Here is a 25,143-nt window from a genome sequence, read left to right on the forward strand (position 1 = left end):
TATTAAAGCTGGTCTTGTCTTGACTTCCCAGCAAGCAATATGCAAAATATCTGAAATTTACTTCTAAATTGATTTCAGAATTTGTGTTGCTCACCAACTCACTTCTACCTTGTGTTGGGTTTGCGTGGCAAGGTTTTGGTAGCGGGGGTGGGGGGGCTACAGAGGTGACTTCTGTGAGAAGCTGCTAGAAGCTTCCCCTGTGTCTGACAGAGCCAATGCCAGCCGGCTCCAAGACGGACCCGCTGCTGGCCAAGGCCAAGCCAATCAGTGCCTCTGTGATAACATATTTAAGAAAGAGAAAAACAGTCAGAGAGAGCTTTTGCAGCCAGAGAGGAGTGAGAAGATGTAAGAACATCTGCAGACACCCAGGTCAGTGCAGAAGGAGGGGCAGGAGGTGCTCCAGGCGCCGGAGCAGAGATCCCCCTGCAGCCCGTGGTGAAGACCATGGTGAAGCAGGCTGTCCCCCTGCAGCCCATGGAGGGAGGATGAGGGGGTGTAGAGATTCCACCTGCAGCCCGTGGAGGACCCCACACCAGAGCAGGTGGAGGCACCTGAAGGAGGCTGTGACCCCGTGGGAAGCCCACACTGGAGCAAGCTCCTGGCAGGACCTGTGGATCCGTGGAGAGAGGAGCCCAGGCCAGAGCAGGTTTGCTGGCAGGACTTGTGACCCCGGGGGGGCCCCACGCTGGAGCAGTCTGCTCCTGAAGGTCTGCACCCCGTGGGAGAGACTCACGTTGAAGAAGTTCATGAAGGACTGTAGCCCATGGGAGAGACTCCACGCTGGAGCAGGGGAACGATGAGAGGAGTCCTCCCCCTGAGGATGAAGCAGCAGCAGAAACACCATGTGATGAACTGACCGTAACCCCCATTCCCTGTCCCTCTGTGCTGCTGAGGGGGGGCGGAGGTTGAAGCTGGGAGTGAAGTTGAGCCCAGGAAGATGGGAGGGGTGGGGAGAGGTGTTTTAAGATTTGGTTTTATTTCTCATTCCTCTACTCTGTTTTGCTTAGTAATAAATAAGATGAATTCCCTCTCTAAGTTCGGTCTGTTTTGCTCGCAATGATAATTAGTGAGTGATCTCCCCCTGTCCTTATCTCGACCCATAAGCTTTTCATTGTGCTTTTTCTCCCCTGTCTAGTTAAGGAGGGGAGTGATAGAGTGGCTCTGGTGGGCACCTGGCCCTCAGCCAGGGTCAACCCACCACATACCTATACTTTCCTAAAAACTGGCAACACTGTTGCAGAAATGATTCTTAACTTCTGATGTCAATGGGACTTACTAGGAGAGCCCTCTGTGCTTCGCACAGTGAGGTCAGTATGACTGCCTTTCTACTTCAGTTGCGTGGTGAGGAATCAGCCTTGTGGAAGTAGTATCAGGTTACTAATGAAGGACCTCAAACACCTATTAAATGTATTTGGAGTCCAAGCAATGCTGAGAATTTTGGGAGATGCATTCTTACTGCTGATGTCTCACTGGTTGCTATGTGGACCTGTGTTCGTTCCAGTTTGAGGTGCAAGGCTTTTAGCAGTGATGCTATATTTAGGAGTTTAATTGGAGAGACTTTAACCCACTTCTGTTGTGTGGGGAGACTGCACTGACATAATGCTGTGACTGTATGTACGGGCAATCACCCAAAAGAACAAGACAAATCAGTTGCCTGTAATTTTTCAAAATGCTTTCTCTGTGTACTTTTGCAGCCATTCCTGTCTACATAAACAGAAGATTGGTGGTTCTATTTCAGCCAGGGCTTCGTGTAGGTGGAGGGATAAACTGCTCTGCAGGTTAATGATTTGGAGATCGGTAACCCATTTTAACAGCCTGTGAACATGCTTGTAGAAGGTGTGTGTGGAATGGTGATGAACTCCACTTCTGATAGATGTTTAATTTTTTTCCCCTTCCATTTTGATGTTCTTGCTTGGGAGGAACTGTTTTAATTTTAAAAAAAGGAAGGTCACTTTGCAAAATTATAAATTTACTGTAATTGTCATGATATCAGTTAAAAATATGTAAGTTAGCCTACTTCAGAGTTGAGGACAGTGCCTGCTGTACCAATCAGTACTGTTTCATCTGCTTGGCTTCATCCCTTTGCTTTTTTTGTCTTTGCTGAAAGCCCTTTGGGACTACTTTGTACAGTGCTTAACATGAAATCTGGAGCTATTGAAAGGGTGCTCCTAGGCACGATAACAGAAACAGTAATACATTTCATATTGGTGAATCTGAGGTTCTGATCTCCAAAAATCACAGCGCTATAAAATGCAGTTTTTAATGTCTGGCTCCAAACTCTTTTTTCCAAGAGCTAGATTCTGTCAAGGTTGGCCACTTCACTGGGGGGAAAGCGGCGGAGTGGAGGGGAAGAGTATGTGAATAAACATTCTCGTGAAATGTTTCAACAGATAAGCATTTAACTATTATGGAAATAACATGCTGAAAGCAGAGGCAAAGGTGCATTCTTGTGCATACTAATAGTTAGAGGACTATTTCTTAGTCCTTGTTTTTTCAGTTGGTTTTTTTCCTTTATTCCTGTGGCTGGTAAGGAATGCATTAGTTGCACAAAATAAATGTATTAGTGGATCGTAAAGTATTACCAACACATGGTGTTATGGGACCCTAATAAATAAACTCGACAATTTCAAAAGATATGGACAGTGAGTTGTGAGCCTTATGCACTTTCTCAGGTCATAGGAAAACTGAATGTTTTAAGTCAGTTCAGCCAAACTGTCCTAATGTATTGTTTTCCCTGACATTTTCTCTGGTTATGCACTGGTGAATGAGTACTTCAACTTTAAAAGCTGCTAAAATATCTGAAGTACTACTTGGTTGTCTGTCTGGTAAAAATGGTTATTAGCGTTAGCAGTAGATATAGGTTTATATATTATGTAATACTGACCTAATACAAAAACTTGACTTGGAAAAGCTTTTGCCACAAACAACTTGCCCCAAAGTAGAAAAGATTCCAATTCCAAACTTCGGTTTTTCTTTAGAGATTCCAAAAAGCTCATCCTAAAGTGGAAACCATTTCCCTAGAATTTCATGATCATGTTCCTTGGGACATGCTGCCTTGTCAAAGATGGATGACCAAATAAATTCTCAATTGTTACACAGAGCTCTATGTTAGAATCTAATTTAGCTTTACATTAATGCTTTTTTCCTCTCTTACAGTAAGAAAAATGCTAACAGCATAGAATCCTTGTCTGTCAAAGGTCTGAGTGCCTGTTCTCTCTGTTTTAGAATATAATACGTAGCATATAAAGCTCATATAACAACTGTGGTCACATAACATCAAGCCCATTAAAATTAATCACTGCATATGTGTGTACTGGTCATCCACAGATATGGAGACACTAACATTTCATTAAAACAGTTGTATTTTTTAAATATGACTCTTAGAAAAAGCTGTGTTCTGAAAGCAGTTCAAATGTCTTTTCTGTCCTGTTAGTCATAAAGTATGTTTTGCCTGGACTTTTAGTGGGACCTTTATTTATGGATTTTCCCCAGATTTATCTTTCATCTGTGTGATGGCTTTGTTTAGACTGCGGAGGTATTATATTAAGTACATTTTTTTTTTTTTTAAATGCTGCTTTCAGAAAAATCTGGATGAAACATCTTTGGTGAGGGTGACAGTGGTTACAGCATCACTTAGCATGGTGGGAACCTCTGGGTCACCAGCTTCTCTGAAATAGTTATAGAGTGGTGAGAAGAGGCTAGGTGTCTCATCCTTTTGAAGTGGTAGAGTTGGTGTTTTAAGAATATAGCTGGAGAGCAAAAAAGAGAACTCATTATAAGGAAATAGCAGAGGGAAGCAATTGTGCATTTCTGAAATACCTAAATAAATGCAGTAGGGAGGTAAGCTGGAGACAAGGATAAAGTGGTGAAACAAATCACGGAAGTAAAATTCTTGAGCAAAGAAAACTAGTTTTCTAGAAGTGGAAGTAGATATTGAGAAATAAAGCCCTAAGGCAAAGGGTGGCTCTTCAGAGTGAGATGAAAACACACATCTGGATACAAGTTTCTCAGATAAGAATGTGAAAGTATAAGCAACAGCCCAATGGTCCTTTGGAGTCGTGAGTTTTAATAGATAAGATATGCAAGGGCAGCAAAAGATAAGGAGCAATCAAAAGTGTTTTATGGATTTTTTTTTTGAGCTGTTTGGGGTTTTTTTGTGTTTTGTTTTTTGGCTTTTTTTTTTTTTAACCTGGGAAATTCTTTAGCTAATTGCTTATGAAGTTTTTTAGAAGTTGAAAATGAATTATTCCCAGTTGACATTAACTTCATCTTATAGTATAGATATTTCTAAGGCTGTTCTTCCATAGTTCTTAGGTATGTAATAGGCTTAGTGCAAAGTGGTTTTGTAAGCATGAGTAGTTGTGGTAACTTGAAACATCAAATATGTGTGCCAAGTCTAGTTTAGAAAAACTTGAGTTTCGTGTTCATTTAGCAAACATTGTGAAATCAACTTCACTCCAGCGAGACAACTGTTGAAAACCAAAAGTTGGAGGAGGACTGAGAGGGACGGGGAAGGTAGGAATCTACTTGAGGATGAAGAAGATTGTTTGTGGTTGTAACATCTGGATGCTAACTTGGTCAAGTCAATGCACAACTTCCTTCCAAATTTCATTTTACATATTAAAACTGTCCTACATCTTTTTCTGCAACTTCTTGGCTTAATCTGCTCCTTAGTGGTTACACTCAGAGTGGTACTTCTTGGAAAGTATAGAGTTGGTGAAACTGGATACTTGTTAAATTAAAAAAAAAAACCCTGAACAACAACAAAACCCCCAAACACAAAGATCTCTCTTACCTTTCCAGGAAAAATCTCCTGGGAAGAGTTTCTAGTCTGTGCATGTCTGAAAGTGAACAAGGAGATGAAATCAAGGCTTGGTTTTCATGTCAGGCTTCAACTAGAATTTGTTTGTCGGTAGAACTTTTTTTTTTTATCTCAAGTCATCAAGAATTACAGCAGTCAGAAGCAGGTGTGAAATATTTCAAGTCCTAAACATCAAATTGTCTGTATTAGTGAAGAGCATTTAAACAGATAGCAGTTTCTTCACTATGTAGTGAAGTTAGTCGTGTACCACATAGTTAAGTGAAATACAGACTTAAATGCAAACACCACATACTGTCTCTGTGGAATAAAGCAATGTGAATTTTGCTGAAGTTTATATGCAATGTTTTTTGTTTTTTTTTCCCCTGGATGAGCCTGTTATAATTAATTCTATATACAATTTAAAAAAGCAAAACTGACACAAAAAAAGTGTGCAGAAGAGTCAGGGTGAAAAAAAATCTCATGAAAAATAGTAAATCTTGTCAATCCTTGTTTCTCACTTTATTTATTGCCTTTTGTTCTAGAAGTCCTTAATATTAAATCAGCATTAAACACATCAGAGAAATTATTAAAATGTTGAGAAAGTATAAGTGTTTGCTGTAAATTGCTGTAATGACATGAACTCTGAAGAATGCCAATACTTCATAGAAGATTTTTCTGAAGTTCAGTTATCAGAGGTTATATTTTACATTGATTTAGAAGGTATTCCTATTTTGAGATGGTGAATGTGAATTCATTTGGGTAACATTTAAAGTCCAGAAGTGAAGCGCAGGCACATATCTGTTCATATCCTGATGAAATTGTCCACTTGGTAGTTCAGTGAAAATATGGCCCAGACAATGTTTGACATTGATTTCTACCTCTGTAACTTCTTGGTCTTTGTTTACTGGACTGATGTAACCACCTAATGGCCATACAACTGGCTGGTGCATGTTGGATATGAAAGATGAGCTACAGTTACAGGAGTTAAGTAGGAATGGTTAAATACAATCAAGAACTGAAAAGAAATAAGTAAAAAAAAAAAAAAAAAAAAAAAAATTTGTATATGCAGCTGTTAACCTTGTTTTGTTTTGGTTTTTTATATGAATGAAAATACTTGAGCTAACATGGCAGAGTGCTGTACTTCTTTCTGTTTATAATGTGCATGTCTTGACTTTTTCATATTAAAGCATGTTTCTGTAGCAACTGTATGTTAACATTCGCTATAGTTTTCTTTTGTGCTTCAGATTTAAAGCTTTCTACTAACCCCTTCCTTCTCCCCCTCTTCCCCCAAATGGAAACCAACAAACAAATATTTTGCTCTTTTCTCTGTAGAAAATGTAGAATCATAGAATCTTGAGGTTGGAAGGGACTTCTGGAGGTCTCCTAGTCCAGTCTCTGCTCAAAGCAGGGTCAACATGGGATTCAGACCAGGTTATACAGGGATTTGTCCAGTTGGGTCTTGAAAGCCACAGCACCTTCATGCAGCCTGTTCCACAGCTTGAGTGTCCTGACAGCGACAAGGTTTCTTCTTTTTTATAAACAGCTCGAATCTCCCCTATTTCAGTTTATTATCACTGTATCTTTCTTGCTGCGTACCTCAGTAAAGAGCCTTGCTCAGTTTTCAGAGAAACCCTTCTGTAGATATTGGCAGACTGCTTTTCAGTCACCCAAAGCCTGCCCTTCTCCAGACTAAACAAGCTAAGCTGCTTCTGACTCATCTTACGTAGCCAAGTCCCTTGATCATTTTGGTGGTATTTTACTGGACTTGCTCAAATTTATTAGCATCTTTCTTGGACTGAGGGGCCCAAAACTGGACACAGTATTCCCTGAGTAGTTGAGAAAGGCACTATTCTCCCTTAATCCACAGATGTTTCAGCATAGCAGGCAGTGAGTTTGGTCAAGCTTGATTTAACTTTGGTAAATCTGTTGGCTGTTTTCAGTCATCTTTTCTTCTGTGTGCCCAGAAATTACTTGCAATAGTATTTGCACTGATTTTTTTGGGGACAAAAATGAGACTGATGCTGACCAGCCTGCACTTTGTTGTGTCATTCTTTTAAAGCTTTTTGAAGACACATGCAATATTTACCTGTATCAGATGTCACGACAAGGCTGCACTTTATCAGCCAGATCTCTCTGCACCAACAGATGCATCCTATCTGTTCCTACAGGTTTGTATGGATCAGAATTTCTTAAGAGATGCTTGATCTGATCCTCTGCTACTACTGGTTGTTCCAGTCCTCCTTGAGCCTTGTCTTTAGACACAAAGACTTGGGAGACTGTGTCAGTTGTGTCAGTGAAGACTTAATGCAAAGAAGGCATTGAGCACCTCAGTCTGTCACTAAACCATCTTCCTTATTCTTTTATAGTTAACGTACTGCTAGAAGCTTTTCTTGATGACCTTTGTCAGTTTGAACTCTAGCTGAGCTTTGACTTTCCTAATACCATCACTTAATGCTTGGGCAATGTTTCTGTACTCCTGCATACCATACCCTCTCTTCTGCACTGGAGCTCAGTCTTGAGATGCCTGTTATGCCAAGGTGGTATTCTGATATACCTGCTCATTTTCCTCAGTATCTGGATGGAGTGTTCTAGGCAGCTTCCCACAGGATGTCCCCCATCAATCCCCTGAATTCTGAAAAAATTCAGAATTCTACAAAACTGTGTTCTGCTTTCCTGAAGTCCAGGGTCTATACTGTGCTACTTACCCTCCTCACACCCCTCAGCATTTTGAAAGTCATTGTTTCATGGTCACTGAAGCCAAGGATTCTACTGAATATCTCACCCCCAACCGCTTCATCATTTCTGAGTAGCACATCAGGAAAACTTAATTCATGGTTGGCCCATCTAGCATCTATTTTAGGAAGCTATGTCTGACCCCTTCTGGAAACCTCCTGACTTGTTGGCCTGCCCCTGTGCTGCCTTTGCAGAAAATGTCAGGGAGATTAAAGTTCTTCATAAGAACCAGTGTCTGTGATGTGGAGACTTTCTCCCATTGCTTAGAGTGGTGTTCCCTCGTTCACCCTGAGTGGGCAGTTGGTAACAAACTCCAACCACGATGTCACCTTTGGTGACCGCTCCTCTGATCTAGACCTACGCACTCGATGGGACTCTCTCCCAGTCCATAAAGGAACTCCAGATATTTGAGCTGTTCTTTCATGTGAATGGCTGCCTCTCCTCCTCCTCCTCTTCCTTGCCTGTCTTTACTGAGAACCCTGTATTCAATCATCACCAAACATGCATATGACTACAAGAGCTATCCTACCATGTTAGTTATTCCAATGGTGGTGTGTTTCTGCATCTGTAGGCGAAACGTTAGCTCTTTCTACTTGTTTCGTAAGCTTTGTATTTGTGTACTGGCACATGAGGTTGTGTCAGTCCAACTTCTCGCCCTGTTTTATTCTTCCTGCAGGCTCTCTTTATCTTTCACAAGGGCATAGATGACACTACCAGGTGAGATCTGGAGCACATTAAGAGTAACTACAAAACGGGGTACAAAGGTGAAGGGCATGGGAGTGTAAAATGTAGTTAGAACATTAATCTGCCAGCATAACGTTTCCTTTATATATAATAAAATCTGCAAACTGTAATAATTAGTCAGGAGTTCCTGCAAGCTAGGACGAACATGTATTTCCTTGGACGAAGCAAAGTACTTGAATTATTTGGTGCATTGTGCTGTTTTCTGCAGGTCTCAGGTATGACTTTCAACAGCAATCTGCCCAATGGGGAGTGCAGTCACTGCACAAGTTGCAAAAGGTAATTTTTTTTCTTGGTGTTTTTAACACCTATAGTTTGCCAAGTCATTTTTCTTATTTTTATAACTATGAGGACAGAAATGTGTTGCCTGCAAGCAATTCCAGATAACTTTGACACTTAATGTGGGTTATTAACCAAGCACTTCTGTAATGGGCTTAAGAATGGATAGCTTATTCACAAAATTAGGGCACTTAACCTTTAAGATCAGCTTTCTCATTGTTCAGACAGAAAGAAAACAGTCTGAGTCATACCTGAAAGCCTTCTGTAATCAGAAGGAACAAGCTAATATTTTTGAATTAAAAGCTGTATCGTGTGGGTGTGTTACAGAAGTATGATGGACTGCAGCATGAAATATGTACATTCCAGCTATTGTGTGGTTCTTTAATTACTACTTGAATTATTCTGGAGACTGAAACTATCTAGTGTCATACCTGTGCTATCCAACAACAGCAACAAAAATTATTGAATGTTGGGATGTAAGTTTATTGTTATTTTGGTTTAATATGGGTAATATAAAAATTACTGGATCCCAATATCATGTGTGTGTTAATGCACCCTGTGCAGTACTTGTTTACTGAAGCTATGCAGAATATTTCTGAATCTTGTTGAGAACTGGTAGTTGTGGCAGGGCTCGTTTTTTTTCTCTACTAATGTCTCCACATAGGACTTAATCTTACTGCAGATCTGGGAAGGGGGTCTATGTTCTCCTACCTGCTAAGTAGATACAGACTGCATTAAGATCTCCCTTTAACCTCTTATTTAAGTTCAACACGCCCAGCTCTCAGCTTCTGTTCACATGTCATATGCTGCAGCTTCCTGATGGTCTCAGTGGCCCTTTACTTCACTGTCTCCAATGTATCAATGCCTTTCTTGTACTGAGGAGCCTGAAACTGGATACAGTATTGCAGATGATCTGTTACAAATCCTGAATACAAGAGATTGGTCAATTCTTTCAAATCCTTAAACCCTTCTGGCTATGCTCTTGCTAGGACAGTATGGTCAAGGGTGGCTTTCTCCTGCAAGGGCACGCTGCTGATGTTTTGTGGCCCAATGGGGCTCCAAGATCCTTTTCTGCAAAGCAACTCCCCGGTCAGTCAGTGCCCCACCTGTAATTGTTACATGGGCTTATTTTCTCCTAGGTGGAGGCTTTTTTTTTGGTTTTTTTTTTCCTATTTAACTAGATGATGTGAAATGTTTGGAGAAGTACCAGTCTTAGAAGTCAGAAAAAAAGTAAAAAATAATAAAGAAATATAAATCTCATGCTCCTTTGCAAAGTCAACTGTTTGTTTTAAGGAGAAAAAATAGCTTAAAAAAAGTCTTATATTGAGGTGGAATGTAACATCATAAAAAAATTATTACTTCAGCTGAACATGATTTTGAAGTTTTTTGTCTTTTTATTTACAAGTGGTATTCATACTTGCCCAAGTGATTTGGAAACTAATGGAATTTATGTATTTCATAAAAATTCTGTCCCAGGACTTTATTTCCTGCATTGCAAAAGTTGAGATGGAAATATGTTAAATCTGGAGATATGCAGATTGTGCTGCCAGAGGGTTTTAGGGTAGTGTTATAATTGAGTAGTTTATCAGAGTAACTTTGAAGTTCTTGGATTGAAGGCATAAGGGGATTGCCAAGCGCTTTCTATAGGGAATTAGTCATTTAAGGTTAAAAGGCTAGTGGCAGTCCATGCCCATTAAATACAGATTAACTCCATAGCAGAAATCCTGGAAAACGGTTAAAATAACAAAACAGATAGTGGGTGTGTAAAGACTGCAAAGGGTAACCAAAAGCTACTCTATGGATACATTCATACACGAGAGTGGATTTTTCTCCTTTTGATGATTATGGTTGTTAGCACGTTCCCAAACTAAGAAGAAAAGTACTTGTAAAGAGAGGAGGGCTTTAGTGAACAACTTTTTGCCTTTAATCCCGCAGGTAGCTTTCATAAAAATCAAGATGGTATTCCTCGTGGCTTTAAGCTTCTAGAGTGCAGTAGGTAGCCAAGTGAATGGTTAACTTCCCTGTGGAAATGCATGTTTCCTCGAGTTCAGATGTGTGTTTGTGTTCATGGTTACCTTGCACAGTGATTGGGGAGTGGGAAAACAAATCAAACAAATTTTAAAGGGATGACTCAGCTGTCATTCTAGCAGGTGGTTTGGATCGACAAAGTCCTTTAGCAGTGTAATGGCAAAACAATAAAAGCCTTGTTTCCCAAGAATGTGTGCTGCTTGAGTTATTTGGAGGAATTGGGATAATGAAAAATATCAGTAACTCTTTAGATTCATGAATCCGGATCCAATTCTTATCACCTGAATTTTAGCTCCCACATTTTAAATGTTACTGCCAAGTTGATTTATCATATAAAATAAATCCTTTGGAATGTATTGCAAATTAATCATAACAAAGAATGTGTGTTATATCCTCAAAACAATTGCTCTTAAATTTATGGGGAAATTGTTTTTCTTCTGTTCTTCATGAATTTTGGGAAGTTCCATGAATTGTGTCCTAGCTGAGGTTTGTTTTGATGTGAGTTCTAGATGGTGTGCTGTATCCTGACCTGTTTGGCTCTTAGGGGGGAAGAGAGATTTTCATTAATTCCTAAGTGTGGTGTTCTGTGTGACATACAAATTTTATACATCCCTTGTTGGAGAATACAGTGCCCACACCTCACAGACTTAAAAAACAAACAAAACCATTTGGGAGTTGTACTGAGAGCTAACTGGTTTTTATGCTTTAGTAAGGCTTTTGACTTTGGCTTCTGTGTGCCTAGAAAAGCACAACTAGGCAAGCAGAGCTAGCTCCAAAATGGGCAGCTGATTTCCAAGACTATAGGGGTTTTTAAGAGTTGAGGAATTAAGTTAGGGGTTCACCTGGGTATGTTCAAGACTCACAAGTATGATGAGGGCCCAGACTTTGGATTATCTTGGAGACTACAATGCACAGGGGGTGCAGCAGGTGGCAAAATGACATCTGTGTAATAAGACCTTGCTACAATCTAGTAGTGTTTTTCTGAATTTTTGCATCCTTGTATAGAAAAGGATTTGAATTTTATATAAGAATATTTATATGTAAGTATTTAACTGTTGATTTGAAGATTGTTGCAAGACTTCAGCATCTAATTGCCTTTCTTATTGGCTCTCTTGTAAGAGTTGTAATGTTTATTGTGGTACTGATGTGTTGTCAAACTCAACTCTGGTCTTGTACATTAAAATATAGGCTCAGAACTGGCTTAAGATGAGTGTGTATGTTTGCCAAGGTATGTGAGTCTAGAAGATAGAAGCGCATAGTGTGAAGTGGCAAATGGATTTACTTCTCAAGTCATAAACTTTATACTTCCAAGGAAGATGATGGAGATTAAGAGCAGTGTCCGGATGTTTTAGAAAAGTTGAGTGGCTAAGCAGAATAACTTGTAACTGAAATTTAAGTAATTTAACAGAGGAAATCTGTGCACTCCTGGTGCTGTTTGAAGAGTTATAACAGCATGTTCCACAGAATGCTGGAGATGCTTTAAAATATTTAAAAGTCTGTCTTAAGTTCACTAGATTGTCTTTAGAGAGAAATGAAAGATGAAGCAATATAGAGAAATTCTTGCTATGAAGCGGGATTTGCTCCAATTGCTCCAAACATTCCTGTTTGTAATAAATGTGTATGTTGCGTGACTTAATCTTCAACATCTACAAAATATGGATTGAATTAAATTGTTAATAGAACATAACAGGATACGTTTATGAGTAAAGTTCTTCTGAACTTACTTTCATGATGTCTTGTACCATTCTAGTCCAATTCATGTTTCTATTCCCACTGAAATAATTCCTGCCATGTCTGTTTTCTCAAAGCTGCCAGGACACCTGCATTGTCCTTAACGTATTTTGTGCTAAAAAAGAAACATAGATTGACCAGAGAGACCTAATACCAAAAGCTTTACTAAAGCTGGTATAAATGGCGGTTTCAGTTTCTTTAAGTGAGTGGTATCAACTTTGCTCCTGGCACACCAGAAGAGACCTGTATTCCTTAATGGAATGTCTTAGATGATGAGACAATATTATCTGAATGTGAAATGATAAAGGGTAGTAGCTGGCTCATGTACGTGTGTGGTGAGATAGATGTGTTGAGTAAGATCTAAGATCTGCTTAGCCCCACATACTATGCAAAATGCATGAATTCTGCACAATAAGAATTTTGTGTACAATGAATATATCTGCACATAGGTATTGGTTGAAGTTAAATATAAATTAAATGAACCTTTACAGTATAATCTTCCCTATGCCTTTGACCCAGATGATTTCTATTCAAAGCTGTATTTGCTTCCAACAGTTCTCATGAACACTGATGTGTTTGAAAGCCAACCAAGATTAGATGTTAAGGTTTAGCTTTTTGTAGTTGAAACCCACTAGTGAGCCCATAATCAGCTGCCAAACTTTATAAAGGAAACATAAAATATTATGTTGCCCACAAACACCAGCTGTAAACCACTAATGTCTGCATTAGTTGGGTAACTTCACAGTCCTGAAGTTTAATTGACTAATGGGGTAACCTGTGGCAATCTGCTGCTTTGCAGCAGTGTTAGACCTACTGTGAACGGGAGGAGGAAGTGTTACATAGTAGTTCATCAAGGTTTTAGTCTGTTTTTCTTCAAATAGCAGATAAGCCTTGAGGGAGAGCATGCTGGAACAGGCAAATGTTCAGAAGCTAAATACTACTTTTTAAAACAGAGGCGGCAGTTATCAATTAAATCCTAAATGGTTTAAGGAAAGTGAACTTCATGAAGAACAGTTCTCTAAAAGGTAGAACATTTTTCCAAGTAATTTTACTTGCAGAAATGGAAACCTTCAACTTGGCTACTAACCTTCAGAAGGGTTTAATAGAATAATTGATGTTATGTGTACAATATAGGCTGTGCCAATCTGCAGGTGTACAGGAAAAAGCAGTCTCAAGATATGTGTTGATCAAGGAATGGCAAAGTCTTTTTTTCAAATAGAGAACTGCGGATTTCGCCAGGGGAAGAATGTTGAATAGCAGGAGTGGTTTTGGGGCTGAAAGTTGAGAGGAATAGAGCTGATGTGTGGGATCGGTCTCACAGTCTGCGCAGGAGTGGTGGGGTGGTGGAGAGATTGCTATGTATGTGACAGGAATGCAGTTCTGCATGCACCTGTTCAAGCTGAGTAAAGCTGTGCTGAGAATTAAGGCTTATCGAAATGGACAGAAAGTGAGGCCAATGACACTGTGCTGCCCCGTATACCGTAGCTGACTCCTATCTGCCTTGGACAATTCTAACCGGCTTAATGCTGTGCCTTGGTAGCCCTGTTCTGAGATACAGGCAAAGGAAAACTTCTGAAGGAATGACATGAAAAGCAGATGGGAAACAACGTGCAAGTAAACCACAAGCAATTTATGTGTTGCTTACTCCAGACTTAATTCTTTCCAATGCTTCTTGCAATCAGGTCACCCTGGCACACCAGTGAGTAGTTAATGATGCATCAGGGTGGAAGAACTGAACTGAGAACAGAAGAGGAAATTAAGCTGGAAAATCTGAAAGATGTAGGCAGTGATTCAAAGGTATTCCTGGAGAAAAGCACGATTCAGTCAACGGGATAAATGCAAATGGAAGAGAATGGATGGTGCATGCCATGAAAGTGCCCTGTAGTTGTTTTGTGGTTTTGGTTTGGTTTTTTTTTTTTCTTTAATGGACCTTTTTTAAATATAGTTGACATAAGTCAAGCAAGGATTCATGTAGCTGAAATGAGGGATTTCTCCCCCAATCTCCTTATTATCCTTAGTTCTCATCTGTGCTAAAGAAAATGGTTTCCTGAAGGTAGGATGTTTCTCTTCTATTATTTAAGTGTGCCCTGTGCTAAGATGCACAAACTAACTCTTAAAAGTTTATCTGTTTTTAAACCATTTTATGATTTATAAATTTTATTAGTGTTATTCTGACTTTTATCAATAACAATCAGAAATAGATTTCAATATTACAAAACATTTATTTCTGCACTTTGTATCTGATATACTGCTTCAATCCTGTTAATGTTTTGCTTATACCTTAGAAAGATTCGCTATGAGATTGATGCAAATGCTTAAAAAAATATGAAAAAAATATTATGTATTCTATACCTATATGGCTTCTATTTTTAATGGCAGAATTCAGTAAAGAAGTTCTCATTATGAACAATGTGTAGAAATATTGGTCTGAATTTTAGGGATTTTTTTTTTTAAATAGTTCTTAATCTGTTCTTTCTTCCTGTTGTGTATGGCAAATTAAGTTGCTGTGGCAAAAGATGGAGATCTTAAACTGGAACTGGTTTGTCCCTGGCACAAATCTTGTAGATATATAGGCTGGGGTTTTAGTCAATGTGAACTGTGAGCTTCACTATCATCATCGCAGGCTTACAAGTACCAGAGTACCCTCAGTTATGAAGTGGCTCATACTGTATTGAGTTTACTTCTTTGTGTTGGGTTTGGGCTTTGTTTTTTATCTTTTTAATTCCAGTAAATGAATGCACCAGCACATTAAAATGACCTTAAAAGGAGCTTAATTACATATCAGTTTGCATCTGAGATGTAGGGAACACATGTGAAAACAATTATGTATGTTTAGGAATATGAAGAGTTTTTTCCTCAGATGAGTGAGTACAATTACCTGTACTCATCTAAATATTTACATTTTTGATAAGTGAAGAATAGTATTCGTATTAGGAAGATCATCCTGTTTCTTCTCTGAATATTGAAAACGTACCTTTTAACAAGCTTAAACTTCAAAATATGTAACTGCCTTTATTTGATAATGTGGTTCACACAGAAGAATGGAGTTCTTCTCCATTGGTTACCATGACAATTGCTTTTCATTTAAAGCCTTAGAAGACTATTACTTCATGTCGGCAGAAAAAAAATTATCTTGATTCAGAGGAAATAGTCGTTTATGCTTGAACACTCACGTCTTAGTAGGAGTTCTGTCTTACTAATAGGACCTCATGTGAGGTGAAAGAAGACTGGCCTAAGTAGCAACCATACCGGAAGGCTTGTATGGAACTGCATGTGTGATGGAAAATTACTGGAAATTGTGCCAGCCAAGAGCACCTTTTCTCCCTGCAGGATGGTGTAGAATGATTACAAATGATTAAGCTGTCTCAACACTTCAAGAGCTTTTGCTTTTTTTTTTTTCTTCAGTATTACTTGCTAGGCACTTAGAAGCTATCCTAGACAGCCATCTATATAGCATTTTTCAGAATAGAAATGTGATAGTTGGGGCATTCCTGGAAGTTCTGACTTCTGCCCCTTCCTTGAATTTCCTTTTTTGCCTAGAGAAATAATCAACTTGAAACAGCACTTAAGAACAGCCATCTGATTTTCAGGTTCAAGGTTTGTGCAGGTGTCAGATGATTGCCAAACATACTTAAAAATAATACTGTAATCTTTTTGTTGTTGAATTTTACTAGAAATGGGAGAGAAATTGAACCTTCTGAATAAAAGAGGTGTATCCCAGTGCACGTTAATGCAGGAACTATAGTAAAAATTAATTGCGTAGCAAAAGCCTCTACCTCCTGCTGTGGATTTGTGATCTTATGTTCTCTGTTAGAAAATGAATGTCTAGCCTCATGCAAGTTTTTCATGCTAGATTATTTTCATTCAATGGCAATAGACAAAAAAATTTGTCAGAATGTATTGTTTACAATCTCATGATCTTTAGAAAACTACTGAATCCTTTTTTGGCATGAAAACTGTTACCCCAAAGGCTTCTATTTTTGACATTTAGTAGCTTTTAGTAGACATAAAATGTGACTCAGAAGAAAAAAGTTTACTCCAATGTTAGAAAACTTATTTTTCATAAAAGGCTTCTTGTATCTAGGAAACTGACACTCAGAATGAATTTCTGGTGACATTATGGAGCCTATATCTGTTTTTATTAATTGTAAGTTGCTGCATATTGCTTATTATGTTAAAATAAGCATGGCTAAAGACCAGGGAGAAAGGCTAGCTGTGTCTTATCCCTGTTGGTTAACACTAGGTCAGGTAGAACAATTTGCACAGGAAAAAAAACCAACCAGCAAACCAACAACCAAACCCCAAGCAATGGAACATGCTCAACTGCAAGAACTTTAAGAGGGCCTAGCAGTGCAGGTCTAGAGGGGAGAAAAGAGCAACACAAATCCTATAGCACTGGCAGGTGCGTGGTGTGCTCTTTTGAAATGAAATGATGGAAAGACTGTATATATTGGGAAACAAAAGGACTTACTCTTGGTTTGTTGTGACTCTAAAGACACCAAAGGTAGTGTACTAGCTGTCCTTAAGTATAGGATCTGTCTTGCAAGAAAGATTACTTTATAAACTCCTTTATTTTTAATTTGACTCAACTTTGAATTAAATAGAATTTGTCTCAAACTAGAGTGGTTTATTTTGATGTCTTTTCTATTAAGATGTAAGTTTAGACACAAAATTCTTCTGTGTTTTTGGTGTGCTCACTCCAAAGGAAAGCTGCAGAAAAGTGGGCAGCTCAAGGTCTGGTTAGAGTGGGTTTTCCTTGTCATGGAAAAGATGCCAGTTACTTATTAATTTTAAATCTAGAGCATAAATTAGCAGAGACTAAAACAGAGTGCAGGAGGAAAATGTGTTGACATATAACAGAAAACTCTCAGGAAACTGAGAGTTTAGAGACAGAAGGTAGGAACTGGCAAAGGGTGAACACACATGGGAAACAGGTCAGTGTGGTTAATGGTATCTTCGGAAAACCAGCACTTCCAAAAAGCTGGGATCAGGAGGCTGCCCAATTAGGATGCTTGGAAAAAAGTAAGCTGTTCTATAACTTTGCAAATCTTCCAATCACCTGGGTAGGACCACACTCAGGAGTCACTAAAATAAGCTGTTCTCTCCTCAAGCTCTATGTAGCCTAAGTTTCTGTGGCAGGCTACAGTTTAGAATAACCCCAAGTGTTTGATTTTCATTTTGGGGCCAAGTACTCTGTTTCAGCTGTATTATACCAATTGGGTCTTAAATATATTTTGTCTCTTAGAAGATTGTAGGCTTGAGGGAGAAGGAAGCGTATAGTGAGCACTGATACTAGAAATAAAAATGGAAGAAACTTGAGAGCAACATACTCAGAGGAGGAGACAAAAGGCATCAGGGCAGATGACTTGCTTTTTGAGATTTTAATGGAAACATTAGTTTGTACAATTTGAGCGGCTGATAGATGCTCCAGCGATGGAGATATTTTCTGCTAATGGAATTTTGGGTGTCAGTGATAGTGTCTGAATGCTGTTTTCTTTTTCCCTTGCAGTGATCTAGAAAAAAATAATATCACAAGAATCACGAAGACGGACTTCACAGGACTGAAGAATCTCCGTGTCTTGTGAGTATAACACCAAACTTGTCTGTCTTTACAAGACTATTTTAGGGTGCTAGTACTATGACCGTCTATAACTCTAGAGATGAAATGCTAGTAATTTTGGCACATTATTCAGCTATTAGTATTCTTTTAAACCATGCAACTGGGACAGCTTGTGATGTGAAACAGTAAATTTTAGTTCCGTGCTAAAGTCTGAATGTAGTTTCAGAGCTAGTTAATTGTTTGTGTTTCTCACTGGCTTTTAATAAATACTGTGGTAATAATTTTGATCCACTCTACAATCACTTATGCATAAATCAATTATACTGAAAGACTAGCAAATAGGACTTTCAGATTTTGGTCACTTTAAGGTACAGTCTCATTAATAGAGCTCTTGCAGAAGATTAAGCAGAACTTGATTAAGGATAGTTGATAGCTGTAGAAGTTGTACACAAGGAAACCTGGGAATTTTTTGAGACTAATATGAAGTAATAAATACAAAAATTTTAGGTGGTGCTGTCTCCTGATCTAAAAGTATCAGTCAAGAGCTTAACTGGACTTCTAAATGGGCCTCAAACATCAAAAGGGGAAACATCAGTCTACAGAAGTTGTCATTCCTGATTTCCTATTTTCTCTTCTATGAACCTCAAATGACACCACTAATTTAATGGTGAAATTTAGGACTACTTCACAGGTATTTATAGTAGTTGTACATGGACCTTTTTTCTTAAGAAAACAATCTTGGGTTAAAAGAACGAGAGAGAGATTTTGAAGCTGTTTCAGTCCTTTCAGGAAGAGTTAGGGGTTCTTCTATTTAAAGTGAATTCAGTTTTCCCTGAATTATTTGGGCGTGTATGAGAGGGGGAAAAAAAAGAAAAGGCAGGTGAGAGAAACAAAATAGTTTTGCGTGTAATGTACTGAATGAGTTGAAGCTCAGCTCTTAGGTTCTTAGTGTTTCTGGAGCTCTCATTTAAAGGTCATGTTTGTTTCTGCCTTCACTGGGCTTCTATTTGGGCACTGAGTGCTACTGTAGCGAAGCAAATTTGCAAGTTAGGTAGTGAGAAACATTTTTATGTTATTGGGGAGATCATACACGCAGGTGTTGAGATAGATACGTTTAAAAGCAGCAGCTGAGATGTTTTGATTTGAAAATGTTTCTGAAACATTAAAGGTAGTTATTTATGTTAACAGTAACCAATGGGTAAAGTTAAACTTTCTGACTTTAAAAAAAAAAAAATTGATATCTAGTTCTGTTTATTAAGTGCCATTTACATAATAGTGACTACATTCTGTGTGTGTGTGCCATCTAGTTCACTACCAGTACTTTAAACTGTTGGACTTAATTCCAAGTTTTAATGACCATGACAAAAATCTAATCTTGATTTGGTCCCAGCACTGACAGAGGCAGGTTGGTTTTACCACTCTGACCCCTTCTGAAACAAACAGCTGTCAGAAGTTCAGAAACACACAAGTAATCTCACCAGCACCCTCAGAAAAATCCTTTCTGTAATTCTTAAGATTGCTCTCTGCAGTTAATGTTTTCCTTTGAGTATCTTCTAAAATCTTCTAAAATACTCAAATCCTTCCTTAAAACTGCAACTGTTGAACTGTTACGGTTATTTAGTGATAGTTCAATCAATGAATTAGTTGAATCCTACCAACGAAAAGGCAAGTCTTTTCTCCGGCTACCTTAGCACTTCCAAACAAGTTGTCATATACTCAGAAAACGTTTCAAATCTATTGGAAGACTTTTCATTCCTGGGATGTTTCTCTCATCTTTAGCAGTGGAGTTGTTTAGGTTTCCTGGCTTCCATCCCAACTGTCAATACTGTTTTGGAAGTCTATTAAAATACACGTGCTATACTATCATTAATGTCAGTGGTTGTTTTGGTTTGGTTGGTTTTTTATAGTATCAGACACTGCCTAACGCTGCTGCAGTCCTTTATACTGAATGTCCTTACAAATAAGCAGAACACGCAACCGCCATCTTTACATTTTTTTTTTTTGTTCTGTGTTCATTACAGGTTTATGTAAAATGTTCGGCCATTGAACAGTGTGGTGTTTGCCACAGAAGTCATTAGGAATAAAACCAGAATACACCTATTAAAAAAAACACAAACAAACCTATCTTTGTATTGGTTTTGTCTTCCAGTGTATGGAGACCATTTGAAATCCAAGACATGCCATTTCACTGTCTGCTAACATACCCATTTTTGTTCATTGTTGTGTATTTTGCTGTCCTCCATGTTCCTGTCATAGCTGGGGGCATGTGTTTGCAGTTTTTCTTATTTTACTTTGTGCAGCTTTTTTTACTTTGTACACTTTTGATCTCTAGAAGTCCTTCAGATTTTTCTTATTTTTTTCTTCTGCTTTCGTAATTCTGGCTGTTCGACATTACTGACAGCCTATTTTTTTCCTCTCTCTTTTCCCCCATGTGTGATGGGGATATAATGGACAGCATGGAAACACGAGACCTGTCCCAGAGTTCTTAGAAAAGTAGTTTAGTCCTGTTTTCAGACATCAGAATGAGGGCAACAAATACGTGATCCAGAAACTGGTAGAATAGTGTAACAGAAAAAAGCTTCCAGTCTCAAACTGACAACATACATGGAAAATAGTCCTTTGTGGCCCTTTTTCCTTTTATCCCTACTAACTTCATCTTTTTCCCCTTTCCTCATGCAGTTTTCCCTTCCCTTTGTTTTAGGAACATGCCCTTCTGGTTCACATGTTTTGTTGTTTTTAATTCTATTTTTTGATCTTCATATGTGATCTTAGCCATGGAGTATTCTCTTGCTGTCTGTCTTCTCAACTGCTATCCAGTTGAACAGCTCTGAGTATCCTTGTAGGATTGAGTGTGGAGGAGCCTGCTGAGAAACAGGCAAGAATAGTGCGTTTTCACTAGTTAGTCTTGGCTGAGCCCTGACTTACTGTGTGTTAAGTTCTTCCTTTCTGTGTTTTAGCTCAAGCCACATAAAATGTTCAGAGAGTCTAGAGATTTAGTCCATGCGTCTGAGTGCTCTTACAGAAGCAAAAAAAAAAAAAAAAAGGGTGTGTGCTGGAAAGCAGTACGGAGAGGAAAAGGTCGACTTAAATGGGACTGTTGGTATCACTATTCCTTGGCTTCCGCCTTACCTATAAAGAGCATTTCTGGTGTGTAAATGAATAGTCATTTCCTGCACAGTGTAAATCAGAGAGAAGTCAGTCTCTGTTACTTATAATTTATCCTTGTCTCAGTCTCGAGGGTGAAGAAAAGCAGGATCAGACACAGTGGAAACCTGGGAGTTTTCCCTTACGTTTTTGCACCCTGTTATGCAGCAGGACCGTATATGATTGTCACACAGAGCTGCTGTGGCTGTATTTCTGGAGGGATCGAACCACTTTGGATTACTTACAAATGGTTTATGCTGGGACAAGCCTGAAATCTTTCCACAACATAAAGGCTGGACAAAAAAAATCACAGAATCATAGAATGGTTTGGGTTGGAAGGGACTGCAAAGATCATCTAGTTCCAACCCCCCTGCCACGGGCAGGGACACCCTCCACTAGCCCAGGTTGCTCAAAGCCCCATCCAACCTGGGCTGGAACACTGCCAGGGATGGGGCATCCATGACTGCTCCAGGCAACCTGTTCAGTGCCTCACCACCCTCACAGGGAAGAAATTATTCTACATTGCCAGCTCATGTTGAGCTTTTTATCAACCAACACCCCCAAATCCTTCTCCTCAGGTTGCTCTCAATCTATTCTCCGCACAGCCTGTAGCTGTGTTTGGGATTACCCTGACCCATGCTGGACCTTGCACTTGACCTTGTTGAACTTCACGAAGTTTGCATGGGCCTGCTGTGACTCTAGGAATCAGTTATCTCAATTACATTACGTAAGGAGTAATATACTAAAGATGTAACAATCGGCCTCTAGACCAAGAGTCTAAGCTTTCAGAGCATAACAGTTGTGGTTATAAAAGTTTAGGAACAAAAACATTTACAAATCTGTCAGGAGGCAATTTTTAAATCAGTTTTAGTGACCAAGAGAAACAGTGCTGTTTTGTCCAGATTTTATTAATAATCTCTAATTATAACTGTTATTGGTAGTTTTGTGGCAAACAATTTTGTAGCATGTGTGAAGAGAAGTGGGGAAACTCTTTTATTCTGTTGTCTTAAAATTAACTGGTATTTCTGGAATTGCAGACACTTGGAAGAAAACCAAATTACTGTGATAGAACGTGGAGCGTTTCAGGATCTAAAACAACTTGAACGGCTGTAAGTATCTCTGTTTATATACTTATGGAAAATCTACAGTTTTTCTACCTCACTGTTAATGGTCATTCATAATATTTCATGATTATAAAATTAACGTTCTCTAAGCAAAAGAGAGCGATGGATACCTGACTAAATTAATGTATGCTTTTAAACACAGTTGAATTTATATTGCACGATAGCTTATACTTGAAATAAAATGTACAATTGCTTCCCAAGAAACAGAACTGTCAGTGACACCAGAATCTTAACAATATTATCAAAAGAACATTATCTGGGTAACTCTTAAAATTGGTATGTAGGTGAAGAAAGATTTATTTGTAATAATTTCGTATAGTTATATATATTTAATGTATATTTTAGTATTTATACACATATAAAAAACATCTATGCCAATGGAAGTTGCAATTGTCTCCTTTGAGAACCACAGTATTTCTAAGACTGCCTTTAGACTTAATTTTCTGATTAACTTAATTTCCTTTTGAAGTTGTATAATGCCACTGAGACCATTGAATTCCAGCGTATCATGCTAGACTTAGTGGAGAAAAGACTCTAGATTTCCTCTGCTTTTGATAGCAATTAGAGTCCTTTTTTAAAAAAGGTGAATGTAAGAGGTCTCTTTAATCCAGAATCCTATTTATGGTAAACTGCTGCAAGAGTATGAACTCAGATATCCAAAAGTGCAGAAGTAATGCTGTGCCCAGTTGCTACGCTGTTGGGTGTGCTGTTTAGCACTATCATGAAGCTAGGTTAATCTTGGCTGCCTATGATGGGGGCAGAGCAAAATCTCTGTAGTTGTGAAATACTTCTGGGAGTTATTTCTTGTTAGAGGTAGGTGGCTAGAACAAAGTTGCACGCTGGTTTGGAATGCCTGTTTGTTAAAAGAAGCAGCAAGGGGTTTATGTTTGATTGTTAACTCTGTTATCTGCAAAGCATTTGTTGTAGGACTTGATATTCCCTAATTGATATTTTGTAAAGCAGCTTTCAAGAGTGAAATTCCTACTAGCAGTTGTTCAAGAGAAATCTGGAATATTGACCATATGCTGTACTAAAACTGTTTCAGATGATCTCAGGATTAGATTTGCCTTTAAGTTGTTTAACTAGTGTGTTGAACTTTTAAAATGAATTTACCTGGGATTTTTGTCTTGAATTACAAACCTCCATTTATGGCAGTAAGGGAGATGAGTTTTAAATTCTGATTATAACCTATTTTTTTCAGTTCCTGGTACCTATATTGAATTAGAAAGCACTTTCAGGAGAGGAGTTTTGTCGTAGCTGATTTATTTCACGTTTCTTGGGCAGTAAAAAATAACCAGCTTAATTTTCCAAAATTAAGCATAGCCTGAGACTGTAGAAAAGTTTGTTGACATTACATCTCATGTTTGAGAGTCAGTATCTAAACTACTAAGACCTAGTTTTAAACTCATTTTCTATATATATGTATGTGTGTGGATATATAGATTTCTCATATCCCTAGATAAAGATAGATTCAGTTAAACTACGAAATGAGTTTTGAAAAAAAATCTGGGAGAAGGGCTAGCTATTAGTAACTGGAAATGATACTGAAGTGTTGTCTTAAAGTGTTGTTTTTCTGTAAAGCCTGCTCTGTTAGCAAGTGAAAATAATGTATTTTGTGAAACCAGAAGTTAAGAAATATGATACCTTTAATAGTGTCTGTTTAAGTATGTGTTGTTTGAAAGTTTTACTTTTTTTTTTTCCTATACGAACTCTTAACTTGGCCTGTTAAACAGACTGAATATCTGCTTCTCTTTTAGGATTGCCTGTCATTAAAATATTTCCTAAATGAATGTAGTATGAAAGGGAGGCCTGGAAACTTGCAACTTTTTGGTATTTTAGCTTAAATCATTTTTAGGACAAAACTATAAATCTGGTTGGTTTTTTTTGCTATGAGTCAGTAGGTTTTGGAGAATGAACTGTGGAAAGTTTGGCCTAACTTATAAAGGCTAAATTGCAACATTTTAGGTAATATTAAAGCTATTTTATTAAGTATTGTCAAACATTGCAAAATGTTAATGAAGAAAGTATGATGGTTGAATTTAAAGAAACCTGGCTTTTTTCCATTTAATTTCTTTCAAATAACAAATAAAAATTGCTTATATTGCTTCAACTTTGGAATAATGTTCTTTTTTTTGATCTATTGAAGTGGATGCAAAAGTAATCATTAACTTTTTAAACAAAGCAGCTGCAATGGGTCAGACTTTCAAAAACAGGAGTAATTTCTGTTCCTGGCAAAATACCATATATAAAGGTCTTTCGTTCAAAGTAGCAGTGGAAGTATATTGTTCCACTCCTCACCCCGTGGTAATCATTCAAAGGGCCTAATATTAGGTGAATATTATTTTAGCTCAGTACATTATCACTTGTCTGGATATTGAAGCAAATCCATCATTATTAGCTGAGTAAGCAGAATATTCTTTGAAATGTCCTGCATAACAGTCTAAGTAAATTTAAAATAAAATGTCTGTAGAGCTGTTAGCTACTGCTGCCAAAAGGACTGTCATGATGGCTCTCCAGTTATTTGGATTTTATTTGGATTTTTTAATTATTTTTTAATTTTTTGCATGTGCGAGGTTAATGCTTACAATACCAGTGGAGCATCTAGAGGCATTATTTAGATATAGAGCAGGATATTGTCAAAAATTTATATTAGCTTAATAAAGTCTGGGAATATCAGTTGAAGGAAGCACATAATGCAAGGTATGTTACAATGACAGACAGTACAGAGTTGGGCGATGAAGTGATGTGGAAAATGGAAGCCACTTCTGACTCTGGCATATTTTTACTTAGCTTTCCAAATACGCAGGAATTTTAACCATTGCCTCTTAGTAAAATTCAATGGTTTTGGTATAAGTTGTCCTGCTGAGTCCTAAGATTCAGAATTCTTGAGACTGTCTACTGCTACTCACCATAGTGGAAAACCAGATATGTTTCTAGTGGTTTTATTCCAATAAGGTTCTATAGTTTTATTCCAAAACCTAAAGATTAGTCGTGAGGTAGCT

General features: G+C 38.1%; 1 protein-coding gene across 2 annotated transcripts in view; it reads left to right on the forward strand.

The window, feature by feature from the left end:
- Window positions 1-25,143, forward strand: part of SLIT3 (slit guidance ligand 3) — a 527,279-nt gene that overhangs the window by 8,741 nt on the left and 493,395 nt on the right. For both annotated transcript variants that reach the window (XM_075766507.1, XM_075766506.1), the window contains exons 3-4: window positions 17,823-17,894; window positions 22,055-22,126. In XM_075766507.1, coding sequence (XP_075622622.1) covers window positions 17,823-17,894; window positions 22,055-22,126 — 144 coding nt within the window. The remainder of the gene's footprint in view (window positions 1-17,822; window positions 17,895-22,054; window positions 22,127-25,143) is intronic.

Source organism: Balearica regulorum, chromosome 14, assembly GCF_011004875.1.
Source record: "Balearica regulorum gibbericeps isolate bBalReg1 chromosome 14, bBalReg1.pri, whole genome shotgun sequence".
Lineage (NCBI taxonomy): Eukaryota > Metazoa > Chordata > Aves > Gruiformes > Gruidae > Balearica > Balearica regulorum.